General features: G+C 34.4%; 1 protein-coding gene across 1 annotated transcript in view; it reads left to right on the forward strand.

The window, feature by feature from the left end:
- The window catches only part of LOC138326565 (spindle assembly abnormal protein 6 homolog), a 37,610-nt gene that overhangs the window by 10,982 nt on the left and 3,307 nt on the right, over positions 1-23,321 (forward strand). The window contains exons 8-14 of the mRNA XM_069272662.1: positions 2,499-2,615; positions 4,536-4,805; positions 14,452-14,577; positions 16,090-16,171; positions 19,234-19,343; positions 20,016-20,123; positions 20,339-20,475. Coding sequence (XP_069128763.1) covers positions 2,499-2,615; positions 4,536-4,805; positions 14,452-14,577; positions 16,090-16,171; positions 19,234-19,343; positions 20,016-20,123; positions 20,339-20,475 — 950 coding nt within the window. The remainder of the gene's footprint in view (positions 1-2,498; positions 2,616-4,535; positions 4,806-14,451; positions 14,578-16,089; positions 16,172-19,233; positions 19,344-20,015; positions 20,124-20,338; positions 20,476-23,321) is intronic.

The raw sequence follows: 23,321 nt of genomic DNA on the forward strand, positions 1-23,321 counted from the left end.
ATGTATCTAGTTGTAGATGTAGTAGAACTAGAGGATGAAGACCTTTTTCTGAAGGCTATAGGATCATACCATGTATCTAGTTGTAGATGTAGTAGAACTAGAGGATGAAGGCCTTTTTCTGAAGGCTATAGGATCATACCATGTATCTAGTTGTAGATGTAGTAGAACTAGAGGATGAAGGCCTTTTTCTGAAGGCTATAGGATCATACCATGTATCTAGTTGTAGATGTAGTAGAACTAGAGGATGAAGGCCTTTTTCTGAAGGCTATAGGATCATACCATGTATCTAGTTGTAGATGTAGTAGAACTAGAGGATGAAGGCCTTTTTCTGAAGGCTATAGGATCATACCATGTATCTAGTTGTAGATGTAGTAGAACTAGAGGATGAAGACCTTTTTCTGAAGGCTATAGGATCATACCATGTATCTAGTTGTAGATGTAGTAGAACTAGAGGATGAAAACCTTTTTCTGAAGGCTATAGGATCATACCATGTATCTAGTTGTAGATGTAGTAGAACTAGAGGATGAAGACCTTTTTCTGAAGGCTATAGGATCATACCATGTATCTAGTTGTAGATGTAGTAGAACTAGAGGATGAAGGCCTTTTTCTGAAGGCTATAGGATCATACCATGTATCTAGTTGTAGATGTAGTAGAACTAGAGGATGAAGACCTTTTTCTGAAGGCTATAGGATCATACCATGTATCTAGTTGTAGATGTAGTAGAACTAGAGGATGAAGACCTTTTTCTGAAGGCTATAGGATCATACCATGTATCTAGTTGTAGATGTAGTAGAACTAGAGGATGAAGGCCTTTTTCTGAAGGCTATAGGATCATACCATGTATCTAGTTGTAGATGTAGTAGAACTAGAGGATGAAGGCCTTTTTCTGAAGGCTATAGGATCATACCATGTATCTAGTTGTAGATGTAGTAGAACTAGAGGATGAAGGCCTTTTTCTGAAGGCTATAGGATCATACCATGTATCTAGTTGTAGATGTAGTAGAAGTAGAGGATGAAGGCCTTTTTCTGAAGGCTATAGGATCATACCATGTATCTAGTTGTAGATGTAGTAGAACTAGAGGATGAAGGCCTTTTTCTGAAGGCTATAGGATCATACCATGTATCTAGTTGTAGATGTAGTAGAACTAGAGGATGAAGGCCTTTTTCTGAAGGCTATAGGATCATACCATGTATCTAGTTGTAGATGTAGTAGAACTAGAGGATGAAGGCCTTTTTCTGAAGGCTATAGGATCATACCATGTATCTAGTTGTAGATGTAGTAGAACTAGAGGATGAAGGCCTTTTTCTGAAGGCTATAGGATCATACCATGTATCTAGTTGTAGATGTAGTAGAACTAGAGGATGAAGGCCTTTTTCTGAAGGCTATAGGATCATACCATGTATCTAGTTGTAGATGTAGTAGAACTAGAGGATGAAGACCTTTTTCTGAAGGCTATAGGATCATACCATGTATCTAGTTGTAGATGTAGTAGAACTAGAGGATGAAGGCCTTTTTCTGAAGGCTATAGGATCATACCATGTATCTAGTTGTAGATGTAGTAGAAGTAGAGGATGAAGGCCTTTTTCTGAAGGCTATAGGATCATACCATGTATCTAGTTGTAGATGTAGTAGAACTAGAGGATGAAGGCCTTTTTCTGAAGGCTATAGGATCATACCATGTATCTAGTTGTAGATGTAGTAGAACTAGAGGATGAAGGCCTTTTTCTGAAGGCTATAGGATCATACCATGTATCTAGTTGTAGATGTAGTAGAACTAGAGGATGAAGGCCTTTTTCTGAAGGCTATAGGATCATACCATGTATCTAGTTGTAGATGTAGTAGAACTAGAGGATGAAGGCCTTTTTCTGAAGGCTATAGGATCATACCATGTATCTAGTTGTAGATGTAGTAGAACTAGAGGATGAAGGCCTTTTTCTGAAGGCTATAGGATCATACCATGTATCTAGTTGTAGATGTAGTAGAACTAGAGGATGAAGGCCTTTTTCTGAAGGCTATAGGATCATACCATGTATCTAGTTGTAGATGTAGTAGAACTAGAGGATGAAGGCCTTTTTCTGAAGGCTTATTGGATCAATAATGGGTCCTGTTCCCAATGGAAATAGATTAAATAAACTAGTCAAATTCCCAAACTTTTTAGGTTAACCCAGGGAATTCCAATTCATCAATTTTTTCCCCACAATAAGATAAAAAGGTCCAATTCAGCCATAAAAAGCCTTGGGGTGTTACATGTAGTTATATTCACAATTTTGAATTATTTTGGTTTTCACACATTCTCATTCAAAGGACACTAAATAATAGTAAAGAGTGTTTGTTCATTAGGAATTTATGAGATTAAACCAAGCTTCAGAGGGTTTAGACAATGCCATTAGCATAATGAAAAATAAGTTTTTGAAAATTCTGAATTAAATATATTTAACATTTTTATGTTTCATCAATAAGAAAAATATTAGATGATATATTTCTTTTATTTTCAGATGCAAAGTAGTTACCAACAGAAACAGGAGCGGGATCGGAAAGACATGGAACAGGCTCACATGAAAATCATGAAACAGATGGAATCCAAGTTGTATGACTTAGAAGGTTCTAATAAGGTAACAGCCTAGAGAAACCACTGAAAGCATGTAGTCGGATTAGTCCCTTCTGATGACTGACATCTGATATAAAAATCATGGAGTAGGATTAGTCCCTTCTGATGACTGACATATTGATACAAAAATCATGTGGTAGGATTAGTCCCTTCTGATGACTGACATATTGATACAAAAATCATGTTGTAGGATTAATCCCTTCTGATGACTGACATATGATACAAAAATCATGCAGTAGGATTAGTCCCTTCTGATGACTGACATATTGATACAAAAATCATGTGGTAGGATTAGTCCCTTCTGATGACTGACATATTGATACAAAAATCATGTTGTAGGATTAATCCCTTCTGATGACTGACATATGATACAAAAATCATGGAGGTAGGATTAGTCCCTTCTGATGACTGACATATGTTACAAAAATCATGTTGTAGGATTAGTCCCTTCTGATGACTGACATATTGATACAAAAATCATGTTGTAGGATTAATCCCTTCTGATGACTGATATCTGATATAAAAATCATGGAGTAAGATAAGTCCCTTCTGATGACTGACATATTGATACAAAAATCATGTTGTTGTAGGATAGAATAATACCCTTCTGATGACTGACATATGATACAAAAATCATGCAGTAGGATTAGTCCCTTCTGATGACTGACATATTCATACAATAATCATGTTGTAGGATTAGTCCCTTCTGATGACTGACATCTGTTACAAAAATCATGGAGTAGGATTAGTCCCTTCTGATGACTGACATATTGATACAAAAATCATGTTGTAGGATTAGTCCCTTCTGATGACTGACATATTGATACAAAAATCATGGAGTAGGATTAGTCCCTTCTGATGACTGACATATTCATACAAAAATCATGTTGTAGGATTAGTCCCTTCTGATGACTGATATCTGTTACAAAAATCATGTTGTAGGATTAGTCCCTTCTGATGACTGACATCTGTTACAAAAATCATGTTGTAGGATTAGTCCCTTCTGATGATTGATATCTGATATAAAAATCATGGAGTAAGATAAGTCCCTTCTGATGACTGACATCTGATACAAAAATCATTGAGTAGGATTAGTCCCTTCTGATGACTGACATATGTTACAAAAATCATGTTGTAGGATTAGTCCCTTCTGATGACTGATATCTGATATAAAAATCATGGAGTAGGATTAGTCCCTTCTGATGACTGACATATTCATACAAAAATCATGGAGTAGGATTAGTCCCTTCTGATGACTGATATCTGATATAAAAATCATGGAGTAGGATTAGTCCCTTCTGATGACTGATATCTGATATAAAAATCATGTAGTAGGATTAGTCCCTTCTGATGACTGACATCTGTTACAAAAATCATGTAGTAGGATTAGTCCCTTCTGATGACTGACATATTGATACAAAAATCATGGAGTAGGATTAGTCCCTTCTGATGACTGACATATTGATACAAAAATCATGTTGTAGGATTAGTCCCTTCTGATGACTGACATCTGTTACAAAAATCATGTGGTAGGATTAGTCCCTTCTGATGACTGATTTCTGTTACAAAAATCATGTTGTAGGATTAGTCCCTTCTGATGACTGACATCTGTTACAAAAATCATGTTGTAGGATTAGTCCCTTCTGATGACTGACATCTGTTACAAAAATCATGTTGTAGGATTAGTCCCTTCTGATGACTGATTTCTGTTACAAAAATCATGTTGTAGGATTAGTCCCTTCTGATGACTGATATCTGTTACAAAAATCATGTGGTAGGATAAGTCCCTTCTGATGACTGACATATTGAATCTATACAAATCTATAGATCTGATACAAAAATTCCATTAGGATAAGTTTCTTCCTCAACTTATACTAAGAATTGATGGTTATTTAAATTGCTTATTTTGTTATTTTTCTTTTAGGATTTAATAGACCGTAAGTATAAATCCGAGTCTAGTATTCGGGAAATGAAGTCCAAATTGTCAGCATTAGAGGAAGAGCATATGCGTGCCAAACAAGAACTACAAAGCTTAAGGAAACAGAACACATCCTTAGATGGAGATTATCACGAACAGGAAAAGGTCATCAACCAACTCAGTACTCGTGTGGCGGTCCTAGAACAGGAGGTCAAGGACAAAGAACAGGTCATTGCAAGGTCAACCGATCTCTTAGGGTCGGAACAGGACCAAAAGGTGAGTTGAAAAAAATTAATGCATCTCTTCAGATCAAAATAATCTTTAAGTCATCTATTGTATATCAAAATTGAAGTAAATATTATTGTAGGTTGTAGATGGTTTCAGTTAAGAGTGTACAATAAAAGTTGTTAGTTGATTCATACTTCAATATTCTTAAAGTCTCACTTCACTGATGCATTCAGTAGAAAAAAATTACATTGATGTCCTTGTTTCACTTCACTGATGTGTTCAGTAGTAAAAAATGACATTTGATGTCCTTGTTTCACTTCACTGATGCGTTCAGTAGTTAAAAATGACATTGATGTACTTGTTTCACTTCACTGATGCGTTCAGTAGTAAAAAATGACATTAATGTCCTTGTTTCACTTCACTGATGCATTCAGTAGAAAAAAATGACATTAATGTCCTTGTTTCACTTCACTGATGCGTTCAGTAGAAAAAATGACATTGATGTACTTGTTTCACTTCACTGATGCGTTCAGTAGAAAAAATGACATTGATGTACTTGTTTCACTTCACTGATGCGTTCAGTTAAAAATGACATTGATGTCCTTGTTTCACTTCACTGATGCGTTCAGTAGAAAAAATGACATTGATGTACTTGTTTCACTTCACTGATGCGTTCAGTAGAAAAAATGACATTGATGTCCTTGTTTCACTTCACTGATGCGTTCAGTAGTAAAAAATGACATTAATGTCCTTGTTTCACTTCACTGATGCGTTCAGTAGTAAAAAATGTCATTGATGTCCTTGTTTCACTTCACTGATGTGTTCAGTAGTAAAAAATGACATTGATGTCCTTGTTTTACTTCACTGATGCGTTCAGTAGTAAAAAATGACATTGATGTCCTTGTTTCACTTCACTGATGTGTTCAGTAGTTAAAAATGACATTGATGTCCTTGTTTCACTTCACTGATGTGTTCAGTAGTAAAAAATGGCATTGATGTCCTTGTTTTACTTCACTGATGTGTTCAGTAGTAAAAAATGACATTAATGTCCTTGTTTCACTACACTGATGTGTTCAGTAGTAAAAAAATGACATTAATGTACTTGTTTCACTTCACTGATGTGTTCAGTAGTAAAAATTAACATGAATGTACTTGTTTCACTTCACTGATGTGTGTTCAGTAGTTAAAAATGACATTGATGTCCTTGTTTTACTTCACTGATGTGTTCAGTAGTAAAAAATGACATTGATGTCCTTGTTTCACTTCACTGATGTGTTCAGTAGTAAAAAATGACATTGATGTCCTTGTTTCACTTCACTGATGTGTTCAGTAGTAAAAAATGACATTGATGTCCTTGTTTTTACTTCACTGATGTGTTCAGTAGTAAAAAATGACATTAATGTCCTTGTTTCACTACACTGATGTGTTCAGTAGTAAAAAATGACATTGATGTCCTTGTTTTACTACACTGATGTGTTCAGTAGTAAAAAAATGACATTGATGTCCTTGTTTTCACTACACTGATGTGTTCAGTAGTAAAAAATGACATTGATGTCCTTGTTTTACTACACTGATGTGTTCAGTAGTAAAAAATGACATTGATGTCCTTGTTTCACTACACTGATGTGTTCAGTAGTAAAAAATGACATTGATGTCCTTGTTTTACTACACTGATGTGTTCAGTAGTAAAAAATGACATTGATGTCCTTGTTTTACTACACTGATGTGTTCAGTAGTAAAAAATGACATTAATGTCCTTGTTTCACTACACTGATGTGTTCAGTAGTAAAAAATGACATTGATGTCCTTGTTTTACTTCACTGATGTGTTCAGTAGTAAAAAATGACATTGATGTCCTTGTTTCACTACACTGATGTGTTCAGTAGTAAAAAATGACTGATGTCCTTGTTTTCACTGATGTGTTCAGTAGTAAAAAATGACATTGATGTCCTTGTTTTCACTTCACTGATGTGTTCAGTAGTAAAAAATGACATTGATGTCCTTGTTTCACTTCACTGATGTGTTCAGTAGAAAAAAATGACATTGATGTCCTTGTTTCACTTCACTGATGTGTTCAGTAGTAAAAAATGACATTGATGTCCTTGTTTTCACTTCACTGATGTGTTCAGTAGTAAAAAATGACATTAATGTCCTTGTTTCACTTCACTGATGTGTTCAGTAGTAAAAAATGACATTGATGTCCTTGTTTCACTTCACTGATGTGTTCAGTAGTAAAAAATGACATTGATGTCTTTGTTTTACTTCACTGATGTGTTCAGTAGTAAAAAATGACATTGATGTCCTTGTTTTCACTTCACTGATGTGTTCAGTAGTAAAAAATGACATTGATGTCCTTGTTTTACTTCACTGATGTGTTCAGTAGTAAAAAATGACATTGATGTCTTGTTTCACTCACTGATGTTCACTTCACTGATGCTTGTTTTTCACTGATGTGTTCAGTAGTAAAAAATGACATTAATGTCCTTGTTTTACTTCACTGATGTGTTCAGTAGAAAAAATGACATTGATGTCCTTGTTTTACTTCACTGATGTGTTCAGTAGTAAAAAATGACATTGATGTCCTTGTTTCACTTCACTGATGTGTTCAGTAGTAAAAAATGACATTGATGTCCTTGTTTTACTTCACTGATGTGTTCAGTAGTAAAAAATGACATTGATGTCCTTGTTTCACTTCACTGATGTGTTCAGTAGAAAAAAATGACATTGATGTCCTTGTTTTCACTTCACTGATGTGTTCAGTAGTAAAAAATGACATTGATGTCCTTGTTTTCACTTCACTGATGTGTTCAGTAGTAAAAAATGACATTGATGTCCTTGTTTTCACTTCACTGATGTGTTCAGTAAAAAAAAATGACATTGATGTACTGATGTTAAAAAATGACATTTTCACTACACTGATGATGTGTTCAGTAGTAAAAAATGACATTAATGTCCTTGTTTCACTTCACTGATGTGTTCAGTAGTTAAAAAATGACATTGATGTCCTTGTTTACTTTTACTTCAGTAGAAAAATGACATTGATGTCTTGTTTACTCACTGATGTGTTCAGTAGTAAAAAATGACATTGATGTCCTTTTTCACTCACTGATGTGTTCAATACACTGTCTTGTTTACTCACTGTGTTCAGTAGTAAAAAATGACATTGATGTCTTGTTTTACTTCACTGATGTGTTCAGAAGTAAAAAATGACATATGTCCTTGTTTACTTCACTGATGTGTTCAGTAGTAAAAAATGACATTGAATGTCCTTGTTTCACTACACTGATGTGTTCAGTAGTAAAAAATGACATTGATGTCCTTGTTTCACTTCACTGATGTGTTTCAGTAGTAAAAAATGACATTGATGTCCTTGTTTTTACTTCACTGATGTGTTCAGTAGTAAAAAATGACATTGATGTCCTTGTTTCACTTCACTGATGTGTTCAGTAGTAAAAAATGACATTGATGTCCTTGTTTCACTTCACTGATGTGTTCAGTAGTAAAAAATGACATTGATGTCCTTGTTTTACTTCACTGATGTGTTCAGTAGTAAAAAATGACATTGATGTCTTTGTTTTACTTCACTGATGTGTTCAGTAGTAAAAAATGACATTGATGTCCTTGTTTCACTTCACTGATGTGTTCAGTAGTAAAAAATGACATTGATGTCCTTGTTTTACTTCACTGATGTGTTCAGTAGTAAAAAATGACATTGATGTCCTTGTTTTACTTCACTGATGTGTTCAGTAGTAAAAAATGACATTAATGTCCTTGTTTTACTTCACTGATGTGTTCAGTAGTAAAAAATGACATTGATGTCCTTGTTTCACTTCACTGATGTGTTCAGTAGTAAAAAATGACATTGATGTCCTTGTTTTACTTCACTGATGTGTTCAGTAGTAAAAAAATGACATTGATGTGTTCAGTAGTAAAAAATGACATTGATGTCCTTGTTTCACTTCACTGATGTGTTCAGTAGTAAAAAATGACATTGATGTCCTTGTTTCACTTCACTGATGTGTTCAGTAGTAAAAAATGACATTGATGTCCTTGTTTCACTTCACTGATGTGTTCAGTAGAAAAAATGACATTGATGTCCTTGTTTTACTTCACTGATGTGTTCAGTAGTAAAAAATGACATTGATGTCCTTGTTTTACTTCACTGATGTGTTCAGTAGTAAAAAATGACATTGATGTCCTTGTTTTACTTCACTGATGTGTTCAGTAGTTAAAAATGACATTGATGTCCTTGTTTCACTTCACTGATGTGTTCAGTAGTAAAAAATGTCATTGATGTCCTTGTTTTACTTCACTGATGTGTTCAGTAGTAAAAAATGACATTAATGTCCTTGTTTCACTACACTGATGTGTTCAGTAGAAAAAAAATGACATTAATGTCCTTGTTTCACTTCACTGATGTGTTCAGTAGTAAAAAATGACATTAATGTCTTTGTTTTACTACACTGATGTGTTCAGTAGTAAAAAATGACATTGATGTCCTTGTTTCACTTCACTGATGTGTTCAGTAGTAAAAAATGACATTGATGTCCTTGTTTTACTTCACTGATGTGTTCAGTAGTAAAAAATGACATTGATGTCCTTGTTTTACTTCACTGATGTGTTCAGTAGTAAAAAATGACATTGATGTACTTGTTTTACTTCACTGATGTGTTCAGTAGTAAAAAATGACATTGATGTCCTTGTTTTACTTCACTGATGTGTTCAGTAGTAAAAAATGACATTGATGTCCTTGTTTCACTTCACTGATGTGTTCAGTAGTAAAAAATGACATTGATGTCCTTGTTTTACTTCACTGATGTGTTCAGTAGTAAAAAATGACATTGATGTACTTGTTTCACTTCACTGATGTGTTCAGTAGTAAAAAATGACATTAATGTCCTTGTTTCACTTCACTGATGTGTTCAGTAGTAAAAAATGACATTGATGTACTTGTTTTACTTCACTGATGTGTTCAGTAGTAAAAAATGACATTGATGTCCTTGTTTTACTTCACTGATGTGTTCATGTGTTAGTAAAAAATGACATTGATGTCCTTGTTTTACTTCACTGATGTGTTCAGTAGTAAAAAATGACATTGATGTCCTTGTTTTACTACACTGATGTGTTCAGTAGTAAAAAATGACATTGATGTCCTTGTTTCACTTCACTGATGTGTTCAGTAGTAAAAAATGACATTGATGTACTTGTTTCACTTCACTGATGTGTTCAGTAGTTAAAAATGACATTGATGTCCTTGTTTCACTTCACTGATGTGTTCAGTAGTAAAAAATGACATTGATGTACTTGTTTTACTTCACTGATGTGTTCAGTAGTAAAAAATGACATTAATGTCCTTGTTTCACTTCACTGATGTGTTCAGTAGTAAAAAATGACATTAATGTCCTTGTTTCACTTCACTGATGTGTTCAGTAGTAAAAAATGACATTGATGTCCTTGTTTCACTTCACTGATGTGTTCAGTAGTTAAAAAATGACATTGATGTCCTTGTTTTACTTCACTGATGTGTTCAGTAGTAAAAAATGACATTGATGTCCTTGTTTCACTTCACTGATGTGTTCAGTAGTAAAAAATGACATTGATGTACTTGTTTCACTTCACTGATGTGTTCAGTAGTAAAAAATGACATTGATGTACTTGTTTTACTTCACTGATGTGTTCAGTAGTAAAAAATGACATTGATGTCCTTGTTTCACTTCACTGATGTGTTCAGTAGTAAAAAATGACATTGATGTACTTGTTTCACTTCACTGATGTGTTCAGTAGTTTTAAAAATAAAAATGACATTGATGTCCTTGTTTCACTTCACTGATGTGTTCAGTAGTAAAAAATGCTTGATGACATTGAATGTCCTTGTTTTACTTCACTGAATGTGTTCAGTAGTAAAAAATGACATTGATGTCCTTGTTTCACTTCACTGATGTGTTCAGTAGTAAAAAATGACATTGATGTCCTTGTTTTACTTCACTGATGTGTTCAGTAGTAAAAAATGACATTGATGTCCTTGTTTCACTTCACTGATGTGTTCAGTAGTAAAAAATGACATTGATGTCCTTGTTTCACTACACTGATGTGTTCAGTATGTCCTTGTTTCACTACACTGATGTGTTCAGTAGTAAAAAATGACATTGATGTCCTTGTTTCACTACACTGATGTGTTCAGTATGTCCTTGTTTCACTACACTGATGTGTTTCAGTAGTAAAAAATGACATTGATGTCCTTGTTTCACTTCACTGATGTGTTCAGTAGTTAAAAAATGACATTGATGTCCTTGTTTCACTTCACTGATGTGTTCAGTAGTTAAAAATGACATTGATGTCCTTGTTTTCACTTCACTGATGTGTTCAGTAGTAAAAAATGACATTGATGTCCTTGTTTTACTTCACTGATGTGTTCAGTAGTAGTAAAAAAATGACATTGATGTCCTTGTTTCACTACACTGATGTGTTCAGTAGTAAAAAATGTCATTGATGTCCTTGTTTCACTTCACTGATGTGTTCAGTAGTAAAAAATGACATTGATGTCCTTGTTTCACTACACTGATGTGTTCAGTATGTCCTTGTTTCACTACACTGATGTGTTCAGTAGTAAAAAATGGCATTGATGTCCTTGTTTCACTTCACTGATGTGTTCAGTAGTAAAAAAATGACATTGATGTCTACTTGTTTTACTTCACTGATGTGTTCAGTAGTTAAAAAATGACATTATGATGTCCTTGTTTCACTTCACTGATGTGTTCAGTAGTAAAAAATTGACATTGATGTCCTTGTTTTACTTACACTGATGTGTTCAGTAGTTAAAAATGACATTTATGTCCTTGTTTCACTTCACTGATGTGTTCAGTAGTAAAAAATGACATTGATGTCCTTGTTTTACTTCACTGATGTGTTCAGTAGTAAAAAATGTCATTGATGTACTTGTTTCACTTCACTGATGTGTTCAGTAGTAAAAAAATGACATTGTATGTCCTTGTTTTACTTCACTGATGTGTTTCAGTAGTTAAAAATGACATTGATGTCCTTGTTTTACTTCACTGATGTGTTCAGTAGTAAAAAATGACATTGATGTCCTTGTTTCACTTCACTGATGTGTTCAGTAGTTAAAAATGACATTAATGTCCTTGTTTCACTTCACTGATGTGTTCAGTAGTAAAAAATGACATTGATGTCCCTTGTTTTACTTCACTGATGTGTTCAGTAGTTAAAAAATGACATTGATGTCCTTGTTTTCACTTCACTGATGTGTTCAGTAGTAAAAAATGACATAGAAAATACTACCATTGCCAAAGGTACATTATCTCATAATATTGAAATTCTTACTTGCATTCCATAAAATAATAAATACACATTTTTAAGCATGTTGTTTACAAGGTTGTTTGTCTATTATTATGAAAATGGTTAAAATCTGTTTCTTTTTTTGCTTTGTGGCGCAAATAAAGACAAAAATGTCTCGAAACCAAAGACTAGACAACAACAAAAAGACTAGTGTTTCAATAGTTCAGAATAAACATGTTTCTATATGCTCATAATCCATAGTAATGTATATCTGATTGTTTTAGATAGCCACACGAATGGCCATACTGATAGTTTATAGATAGCTCCACAGAATGTATACTGGTTGTTTATATATAGCCTCAGAATGTATACTGATTGTTATAGTGTAGCCTCAGAATGGATACTGATTGTTATGAGATAGTAGCCAAAGAATGCTGATACTGCTTGTTATAGATAGCAACAGTAATGTATTACTGATAGTTATAGATAGCCCACAGAATGTATACTGATTGTTATAGATAGCCACAGAATGTAATGATTGATATAGATAGCCACAGAATGTATATGATTGTTATAGATAGCCAAAGAATGTATCTACGGATTGTTCTATAGATAGCCACAGATATGTATACTGATTGTTATAGTAAGCCCACTGATTGTATTACTGATTTGTTCTCGTATAGTGAGCTCACAGTAATGTATACATGAGTGTTATAGTTAGTCCGTGTCAGAAATGTATACTGTTAGTTTTTATATAGCCACAGGACTGTATCCTGTTTGTTATAGGTATAGCCACAAGAACGTAATACTGTTTGGTTATAGATAGCCAGCGAATGGTGTTTATTGATCGTATCTATATGATAGACACAGAATGTATACTGGATTGTTATAGATAGCACAGCAGAATTGTATACTGTTTTGTATGATAGCCACAGAATATTATATGATTATTAGCTCAACCTGGCCCGAAGGGCGCGATCGTGAGCTCTTATGTCATGGACGCGCGTCCGTTCGTCCGTCCGTCCAGTCAAACAATTCCTTTTAAAAATCGCTAATAGTTCCTAGAGTCTCTGTATGGATTATTGGAGACCAAATTTGGCCACAAACATTCCTTGGGGGAGGAGAGCAAGGATGAACAGGACTTGTATAAATTTTGGCTCTGTCCCCCCCGGGCAGGAAATTTTGGCTGAGAAAAAGTCCTCCCCCCCCCCGCCCATTAGAGAAAATCGGGCGGGGCCCATTAGCGTCGGTATAGATTAGAGGTATTCTCTGATAGTAATCGTCTACTTGTCCTTAGAGTTGTCAGCCTGGATTGTAACGCGTCAAAATGTTGACCTCACAAACATTGTCGCCTTGGGGGTGGTCCTGTGGTACAGCACTTTGTAAAAATTTTGCTCTTGGGTCCTCCCAGGGGCTAGGATGGCGTGCGGGGCGCCAGTAAGGGTGATAGAGGTATGAAATCCTTTAAATGCGAATCACTTGTCCTAGAGTTTTTTGAAATGGAATGTAACTAATATTTGGACCCACAATACATCCTTGGGGTGAATGGGGAAACTGAAATTGTATAAATTTTGGCTCTCGACCCCACGGGGGGGGGCAGGAGTCAGGGGCGGGGACCCAATAGGGCGAAATAGGAGGTAAATCCTTTTTAGAAGTCGCTACTAGTCATAGAGTGTCGTTCATGGAATTGTAACCATAGTTTCTTTGCCACAATGAAACTTCCTTGGTCGAGGGAAGGGTGAAACAGCAGAACTTGTAGATAAATTTTGACTCTGGGTCCCCAGGGGGCAGGTACGTGGGGCGGGCACCTGAATAGGGGAAATAGAGGGTATACTGATTGTTATAGATAGCCAGCTCCAGAATGTATACTGATTGTTATAGATAGCCACAGAATGTATACTGATTGTTATAGATAGCCACAGAATGTATACTGATTGTTATAGATAGCCACAGAATGTATACTGTTGTGTATAGATAGCCACAGAATGTATACTGATTGTTATAGATAGCCACAGAATGTATACTGTGTTGATTATAGATAGCCACAGGAATGTATACTGATTTGTTATAGATAGCCACAGAATGTATACTGATTGTTATAGATAGCCACAGAATTGTATAGATAGCCACAGAATGTATACTGATTATTATAGATAGCCACAGAATGTATACTGATTGTTATAGTTAGCCACAGAATGTATACTGTTTGTTATATATAGCCACAGAATGTATACTGATTGTTATAGATAGCCACAGAATGTATACTGTTTGTTATAGATAGCCACAGAATGTATACTGATTGTTATAGATAGCCACAGAATGTATACTGATTGTTATAGATAGCCACAGAATGTATACTGATTGTTATAGATAGCCACAGAATGTATACTGATTGTTATAGATAAAGCTGAGGAATCAGATAGCCACAGAGCAGGAAAAACTTCTGGGAGAGAAGGATCAGGAACTGGAACGACTTCGACAAGATCTGGCCACAACAAAGGACAGTCTTAAACAAAAAACAGAAGAGGTATTATAATTACAGTAGTTTCATATTAATGTAAACATTTCAGTAAATGGAAACATCAATCTTGAATAAAATGAAACAATATTAAATGATGATAAAAATTATCTTGGCTTTGAAAATAAAAATTTAATATCAAAAGCATTATGCCTATGAAAACAGTGAAGGGGAAAAAGAAGGAAAATACCTTTATACATTCTTTATATTTTTAGCCCACCATCATCAGATGGTGGGCTATTCAAATCGCCTTTCGTCCGTGGTCCGTCCATCCTTCCGTCCGTCCGTCCGTCCGTCTGTTAACAATTCTTGTTACCGCCATTTCTCAGAAAGTACTGAAGGGATCTTTCTCAAATTTCCTATATCGGTTCCCCTAGGATCCTAGTTGTGCATATTGCATTTTGGGACAGATCGGTCAACAAGATGGCCGACAGGCGGCCATCTTGGATTTTGAATAGTTAAAGTTTGTTACCACTATTTCTCAAAAATTGCTCAAGGGATCTTTCTCAAATTTCATATACAGGTTCCCCTAGGACCCTAGTTGTGCATATTACAATTTGGGACCGATCAGTGAACAAGATGGCTGACAGGCGGCCATCTTGGATTTTGATAGTTAAAGTTTGTTACCGCTATTTCTCAAAAAGTACTTAAGGGATCATTCTCAAATTTCATATATAGGTTCCCCTAGGGCCCAAGTTGTGCATGTGGCATTTTGGTACCGATCGGTGAACAAGATGGCCGACAGGCGGCCATCTTGGATTTTGATAGTTAAAGTTTGTTACCGCTATTTCTCAAAAGGTACTGAAGGGATCTTTCTCAAATTTCATATGTCGGTTCCTCTAGGACCCTAGTTGTGCATATTGCATTTTGGGATCGACTGGTCAACAAGATTGCCGACAGGCGACCATCTTGGATTTTAATGGTTAAAGTTTGTTACCACTATTTCTCAAAAAGTGCTAAAGGGATCTTTCTCAAATTTCATATATAGGTTCCCCTAGGACCCTAGTTGTGCATATTGCATTTTGGGACCGATCGGTAAACAAGATGACCGACTGACAGCCATCTTGGATTTTGATAGTTAAAGTTTGTTATCGCTATTTCTCAGAAAGGACTAAAGGGATCTTTCTCAAATTCCATGCATAGTTTCCCCTTGTACCCTAGTTGTGCATAGTATATTTAAGGACTGATCCATAATGCTTTTCAGGAATGATCGGTAAACAAGATGGCAAACCGGCCGCCATCTTAGATTTCATTGTTAAAGTTTGTTACCACTATTTCTTAGAAAGTACTATAGCGATCTGTCTCAAATTTTATATGTAGTGTGTTTGAAAAAGTTTGAAAAGCAGGGAAAAGATCCCTCTTTCCATTGTCAGACATAGATCATTCTTTGGTGGGCGCCAAGATCCCTCTGGGATCTCTTGTATATGCACGCGGGTAAAGATTTTTTTATAATTAAGTGAATGTTTCCTTATATGCTATATAAATAGGACATCATATTAACTTTTAATCCAACTTTTCCAGAATGAAAAACTAAGTGAGAATCTTAAGGGGACGATGGAAAAGTTGGAAGAAAGTCGCCAATTACTGAAAACAAATGAAAATGGTTTGTAATTCTAGATTATACATTAACAGGGAATTTAATTTCCTTTATTGAAGTGAAACTTTATTTCTGAAAAATATCTTTTTATAGTCTTACTATTTTTTGATAGAGAAACAATTATACCATCTGTCAGTGGTGGAGCATCTTTTATGTATTTTAGTGATACAGTGGTTGATAAAACATGTATATGTATTTAATATATATTTAGTGTAGTTTAGTGATACAGTAGTTGATAATATATATTTAAAGTGAATAGTTGGGCAAAGGAAGGCTGAAGTCGGTAAAAATGGTGATAATATATCTGGTATAAGTTCTTATGAAATAGAAAAATAAAAGTTCCTGTAAAAATTGCTCTGCATGCAAAGAAGTTAATTTATTTTATGGGAATCCTAACATGTCCTCCCGGCTGGCTATGTCTGTGTTAACATTTCCACGCAGCCTCGCTTTCAAAGAGTTATTTTTAAAAATATGCTAAATTTACACGGGGATTTTCCATAAATTCAATGGTCAAAACTGGACAACGTAAGTAAAACTGGGTTGCCGTTTTGATATGTAAGGACTTTTGAAAGGCCAAAGAACGCATTTAGACTGGTTTTCTTTTCCCGAATATTCACTTCAATGTATTTTAGTGATACAGTAGTTGATAATATGTTACATATTTAATGTATTTTAGTGATACAGTGGTTGATAATATGTATATTTAATGTATTTTAGTGATACAGTTGTTGATAATATGTATATTTAATGTATTTTAGTGATACAGTGGTTGATAATATGTTACATATTTAATGTATTTTAGTGATACAGTGGTTGATAATATGTATATTTGATGTATTTTAGTGATACAGTAGTTGATAATATGTATATTTAATGTATTTTAGTGATACAGTGGTTGATAATATGTTACATATTTAATGTATTTTAGTGATACAGTGGTTGATAATATGTATATTTGATGTATTTTAGTGATACAGTTGTTGATAATATGTATATTTAATGTATTTTAGTGATACAGTTGTTGATAATATGTATATTTGATGTATTTTAGTGATAAAGTTGTTGATAATATGTTACATATTTAATGTATTTTAGTGATACAGTAGTTGATAATATGTTACATATTTAATGTATTTTAGTGATACAGTGGTTGATAATATGTATATTTGATGTATTTTAGTGATACAGTTGTTGATAATATGTATATTTAATGTATTTTAGTGATACAGTGGTTGATAATATGTTACATATTTAATGTATTTTAGTGATACAGTGGTTGATAATATGTATATTTGATGTATTTTAGTGATACAGTTGTTGATAATATGTATATTTAATGTATTTTAGTGATACAGTGGTTGATAATATGTTACATATTTAATGTATTTTAGTGATACAGTGGTTGATAATATGTATATTTGATGTATTTTAGTGATACAGTAGTTGATAATATGTATATGTATATTTAATGTATTTTAGTGATACAGTGGTTGATAATATGTTACATATTTAATGTATTTTAGTGATACAGTGGTTGATAATATGTTACATATTTAATGTATTTTAGTGATACAGTAGTTGATAATACGTATATTTAATGTATTTTAGTGATACAGTAGTTAATAATACGTATATTTAATGTATTTTAGGGATACAGTGGTTGATAATATGTATATTTAATGTAATTTAGTGATACAGTAGTTGATAATACGTATATTTAATGTAATTTAGTGATACAGTAGTTGATAATACGTATATTTAATGTATTTTAGTGATACAGTAGTTGATAATATGTTACATATTTAATGTATTTTAGTGATACAGTGGTTGATAATATGTTACATATTTAATGTATTTTAGTGATACAGTGGTTGATAATATGTTACATATTTAATGTAATTTAGTGATACAGTGGTTGATAATACATATATTTAATGTAATTTAGTGATACAGTGGTTGATAATATGTATATTTAATGTAATTTAGTGATACAGTAGTTGATAATACATATATTTAATGTATTTTAGTGATACAGTGGTTGATAATATGTATATTTGATGTATTTTAGTGATACAGTAGTTGATAATATGTTACATATTTAATGTAATTTAGTGATACAGTGGTTGATAATATGTTACATATTTAATGTATTTTAGTGATACAGTAGTTGATAATATGTTACATATTTAATGTATTTTAGTGATACAGTGGTTGATAATATGTATATTTGATGTATTTTAGTGATACAGTTGTTGATAATATGTATATTTAATGTATTTTAGTGATACAGTTGTTGATAATATGTATATTTGATGTATTTTAGTGATAAAGTTGTTGATAATATGTTACATATTTAATGTATTTTAGTGATACAGTAGTTGATAATATGTTACATATTTAATGTATTTTAGTGATACAGTGGTTGATAATATGTATATTTGATGTATTTTAGTGATACAGTTGTTGATAATATGTATATTTAATGTAATTTAGTGATACAGTGGTTGATAATATGTTACATATTTAATGTAGTTTAGTGATACATTGGTTGATAATATGTATATTTGATGTATTTTAGTGATACAGTAGTTGATAATATGTATATTTGATGTATTTTAGTGATACAGTAGTTGATAATATGTTACATATTTAATGTATTTTAGTGATACAGTGGTTGATAATATGTATATTTGATGTAATTTAGTGATACAGTGGTTGATAATATGTATATTTGATGTATTTTAGTGATACAGTTGTTGATAATATGTATATTTGATGTATTTTAGTGATACAGTTGTTGATAATATGTATATTTAATGTATTTTAGTGATACAGTTGTTGATAATATGTATATTTAATGTATTTTAGTGATACAGTGGTTGATAATATGTATATTTGATGTAATTTAGTGATACAGTGGTTGATAATATGTATATTTAATGTATTTTAGTGATACAGTGGTTGATAATATGTATATTTGATGTATTTTAGTGATACAGTGGTTGATAATATGTATATTTAATGTATTTAAATGATACATTGGTTGATGTATATTTGATGTATTTTAGTGATACAGTGGTTGAATAAACAGATCAACGAGACTCAAGTAAATCACCAGAGAACGGGGATGTTTGAGATGCCTGGAGCTACTACAAATTTCAGACCTTCCTCAGCTATGGTAAGTAGTAATAAACATTATTCTGTCTTTAAAACATTATTCCAAACTTAAAAACCTGAAAAATCATGTTTGTTATACCCTCACCCCTACCCTCCAGTGATGTTAGGGGAAGTACATGTATACTGGATTCAGGTTGTCTGTCTGTCCATCTGTCCGTCTGTTCACTTGTCTGTAGACACAACGATCAACACACTACTTCTCCTAAACTTCTGGAGAGATTTCAATGAAACTTGGTGACAATAAACCATATTGGAACAAGATACCTCCTTATTTTTAAGGTTTATGCCCCTTTGTTACAAAACTGCACTAATCCTTAAATATCTTGAATGGTAAAGAAAGTGTAGGAGTGCTATGGGTCACTGAATGTAATTGAAATAGTTTCAAAGGAGTCCGGGAGCTAAATATGGCTGCAATGACCTCTAAAATATAATTTGAAAATAAAGTACATGTAAGGTAAAAGCTTTAAGTCAGAGCATCAAATTTATTGTTGCTAAGGGTAAACTTAGCAGAGGTTGGGCTCTTTCTGAAGGACGTTAGGTTTCTAGTCAGTAGACAGGTGTACGTAGTTTGTAGATATGTATCACTGTGTATTCTCATTTCAGATTCCATCTGATGTCTTTGATCAAATGTATTATCATGCATTTCTATTTAATAATACTGATTGTTTTGCAGCATAATTACAGTACCTCTAGTTATGGATCCCAAGGCTCACACCCCGAGAGCTACAGTACTGGAGTGGCCATGCCGCGGTCATACCCAAATCCACACCGACATCAACAGGTACGCAATGTATATCAGTAAATCTTTGTCTAATTACCTGGTATAGATTGACAAACCATTTTATTGGATTACCCTAAATAATGTAATACAGTATTTATCTCTGACATCACAACGTATAACATCGTTTTTATTACTTGGCCATATGGCATAGCCAATAGGGCCTAAAGAAACCATCTATGTCCAAATGTATGTGAAGAATGTTCCTTTTTTCACAGGTACAATATAACCCGGGCAACCCCAGGAAAAGTGGACTACCCCAACCTATGCCTGGTAAAGGGAAGACACCGCCTGTACCCATCCCCGAGGAGATCAGACCGAACCATTCAGCTGGGTCAGGGGGAGATAAAGAAAAGTAGGTGGCAAATACCATCAATCTGGTCCTACTAATATTACTTCATTCAATCTGGTCCTATTACTATTACTTAATTCAAAAGTACTTAAGGTTGATAGAGTTATCTGTATTTAACAAGGCACCGTAGACTGTTCCGTTGAATGCCGTATCCAGGTCCTAGATAGTCATTGTTATGTTACAGGTGCTAGATAGCCATTGTTATGTTACAGGTCCTAGATAGCCATTGTTATGTTACAGTCCTAGTCCTAGATAACCATTGTTATGTTACAGGTCCTAGATAGCCATTGTTATGTTACAGGTCCTAGATAACCATTGTTATGTTACAGGTCCTAGATAACCATTGTTATGTTACAGGTCCTAGATAGCCATTGTTATGTTACAGGTCCCAGATAGCCATTGTTATGTTACAGGTCCCAGATAGCCATTGTTATGTTACAGGTCCTAGATAGCCATTGTTATGTTACAGGTCCTAGATAGCCATTGTTATGTTACAGGTCCTAGATAGCCATTGTTATGTTACAGGTCCTAGATAACCATTGTTATGTTACAGGTCCCAGATAGCCATTGTTATGTTACAGGTCCCAGATAGCCATTGTTATGTTACAGGTCCCAGATAGCCAATGTTATGTTTCAGGTCCTAGATAGCCATTGTAATGTTACAGGTCCTAGATAGCCATTGTTATGTTACAGGTCCTAGATAACCATTGTTATGTTACAGGTCCTAGATAGTCATTGTTATGTTACAGGTCCTAGATAGCCATTGTTATGTTACAGGTCCTAGATAGCCATTGTTATGTTACAGGTCCCAGATAGCCATTGTTATGTTACAGGTCCCAGATAGCCATTGTTATGTTACAGGTCCTAGATAGCCATTGTTATGTTACAGGTCCCAGATAGCCATTGTTATGTTACAGGTCCTAGATAGCCATTATTATGTTACAGGTCCTAGATAGCCATTGTTATGTTACAGGTCCTAGATAGCCATTGTTATGTTACAGGTCCTAGATAACCATTGTTATGTTACAGGTCCCAGATAGCCATTGTTATGTTACAGGTCCTAGATAGCCATTGTTATGTTACAGGTCCCAGATAGCCATTGTTATGTTACAGGTCCTAGATAGCCATTGTTATGTTACAGGTCCCAGATAGCCATTGTTATGTTACAGGTCCTAGATAGCCAATGTTATGTTACAGGTCCTAGATAGCCATTGTTATGTTACAGGTCCTAGATAGCCATTGTTATGTTACAGGTCCTAGATAGCCATTGTTATGTTACAGGTCCTAGATAGCCATTGTTATGTTACAGGTCCTAGATAGCCATTGTTATGTAACAGGTCCTAGATAGCCATTGTTATGTTACAGGTCCTAGATAACCATTGTTATGTTACAGGTCCCAGATAGCCATTGTTATGTTACAGGTCCCAGATAGCCATTGTTATGTTACAGGTCCTAGATAGCCATTGTTATGTTACAGGTCCCAGATAGCCATTGTTATGTTACAGGTCCTAGATAGCCAATGTTATGTTACAGGTCCCAGATAGCCATTGTTATGTTATAGGTCCTAGATAGCCATTGTTATGTTACAGGTCCCAGATAGCCATTGTTATGTTACAGGTCCTAGATAGCCATTGTTATGTTACAGGTCCTAGATAGCCATTGTTATGTTACAGGTCCTAGATAGCCATTGTTATGTTACAGGTCCCAGATAGCCATTGTTATGTTACAGGTCCCAGATAGCCATTGTTATGTTACAGGTCCTAGATAGCCATTGTTATGTTACAGGTCCCAGATAGCCATTGTTATGTTACAGGTCCCAGATAGCCAATGTTATGTTACAGGTCCCAGATAGCCATTGTTATGTTACAGGTCCTAGATAGCCATTGTTATGTTACAGGTCCCAGATAGCCATTGTTATGTTACAGGTCCTAGATAGCCATTGTTATGTTACAGGTCCTAGATAGCCAGATGCCATTGTTATGTTACAGGTCCCAGATAGCCATTGTTATGTTACAGGTCCTAGATAGCCATTGTAATGTTACAGGTCCTAGATAGTCATTGTTATGTTACAGGTCCTAGATAGCCATTGTTATGTTACAGGTCCTAGATAGCCATTGTTATGTTACAGGTCCCAGATAGCCATTGTTATGTTACAGGTCCTAGATAGCCATTGTTATGTTACAGGTCCTAGATAGCCATTGTTATGTTACAGGTCCCAGATAGCCATTGTTATGTTACAGGTCCTAGATAGCCATTGTTATGTTACAGGTCCTAGATAGCCAATGTTATGTTACAGGTCCCAGATAGCCATTGTTATGTTACAGGTCCTAGATAGCCATTGTTATGTTACAGGTCCCAGATAGCCATTGTTATGTTACAGGTCCTAGATAGCCATTGTTATGTTACAGGTCCTAGATAGCCATTGTTATGTTACAGGTCCCAGATAGCCATTGTTATGTTACAGGTCCTAGATAGCCATTGTTATGTTACAGGTCCTAGATAGCCATTGTTATGTTACAGGTCCTAGATAGCCATTGTTATGTTACAGGTCCTAGATAGCCATTGTTATGTTACAGGTCCTAGATAGCCATTGTTATGTTACAGGTCCTAGATAGCCATTGTTATGTTACAGGTCCCAGATAGCCATTGTTATGTTACAGGTCCCAGATAGCCATTGTTATGTTACAGGTCCTAGATAGCCATTGTTATGTTACAGGTCCCAGATAGCCATTGTTATGTTACAGGTCCTAGATAGCCATTGTTATGTTACAGGTCCCAGATAGCCATTGTTATGTTACAGGTCCCAGATAGCCATTGTTATGTTACAGGTCCCAGATAGCCATTGTTAT

Source organism: Argopecten irradians, chromosome 6, assembly GCF_041381155.1.
Source record: "Argopecten irradians isolate NY chromosome 6, Ai_NY, whole genome shotgun sequence".
Taxonomy (NCBI): Eukaryota; Metazoa; Mollusca; class Bivalvia; order Pectinida; family Pectinidae; genus Argopecten; species Argopecten irradians.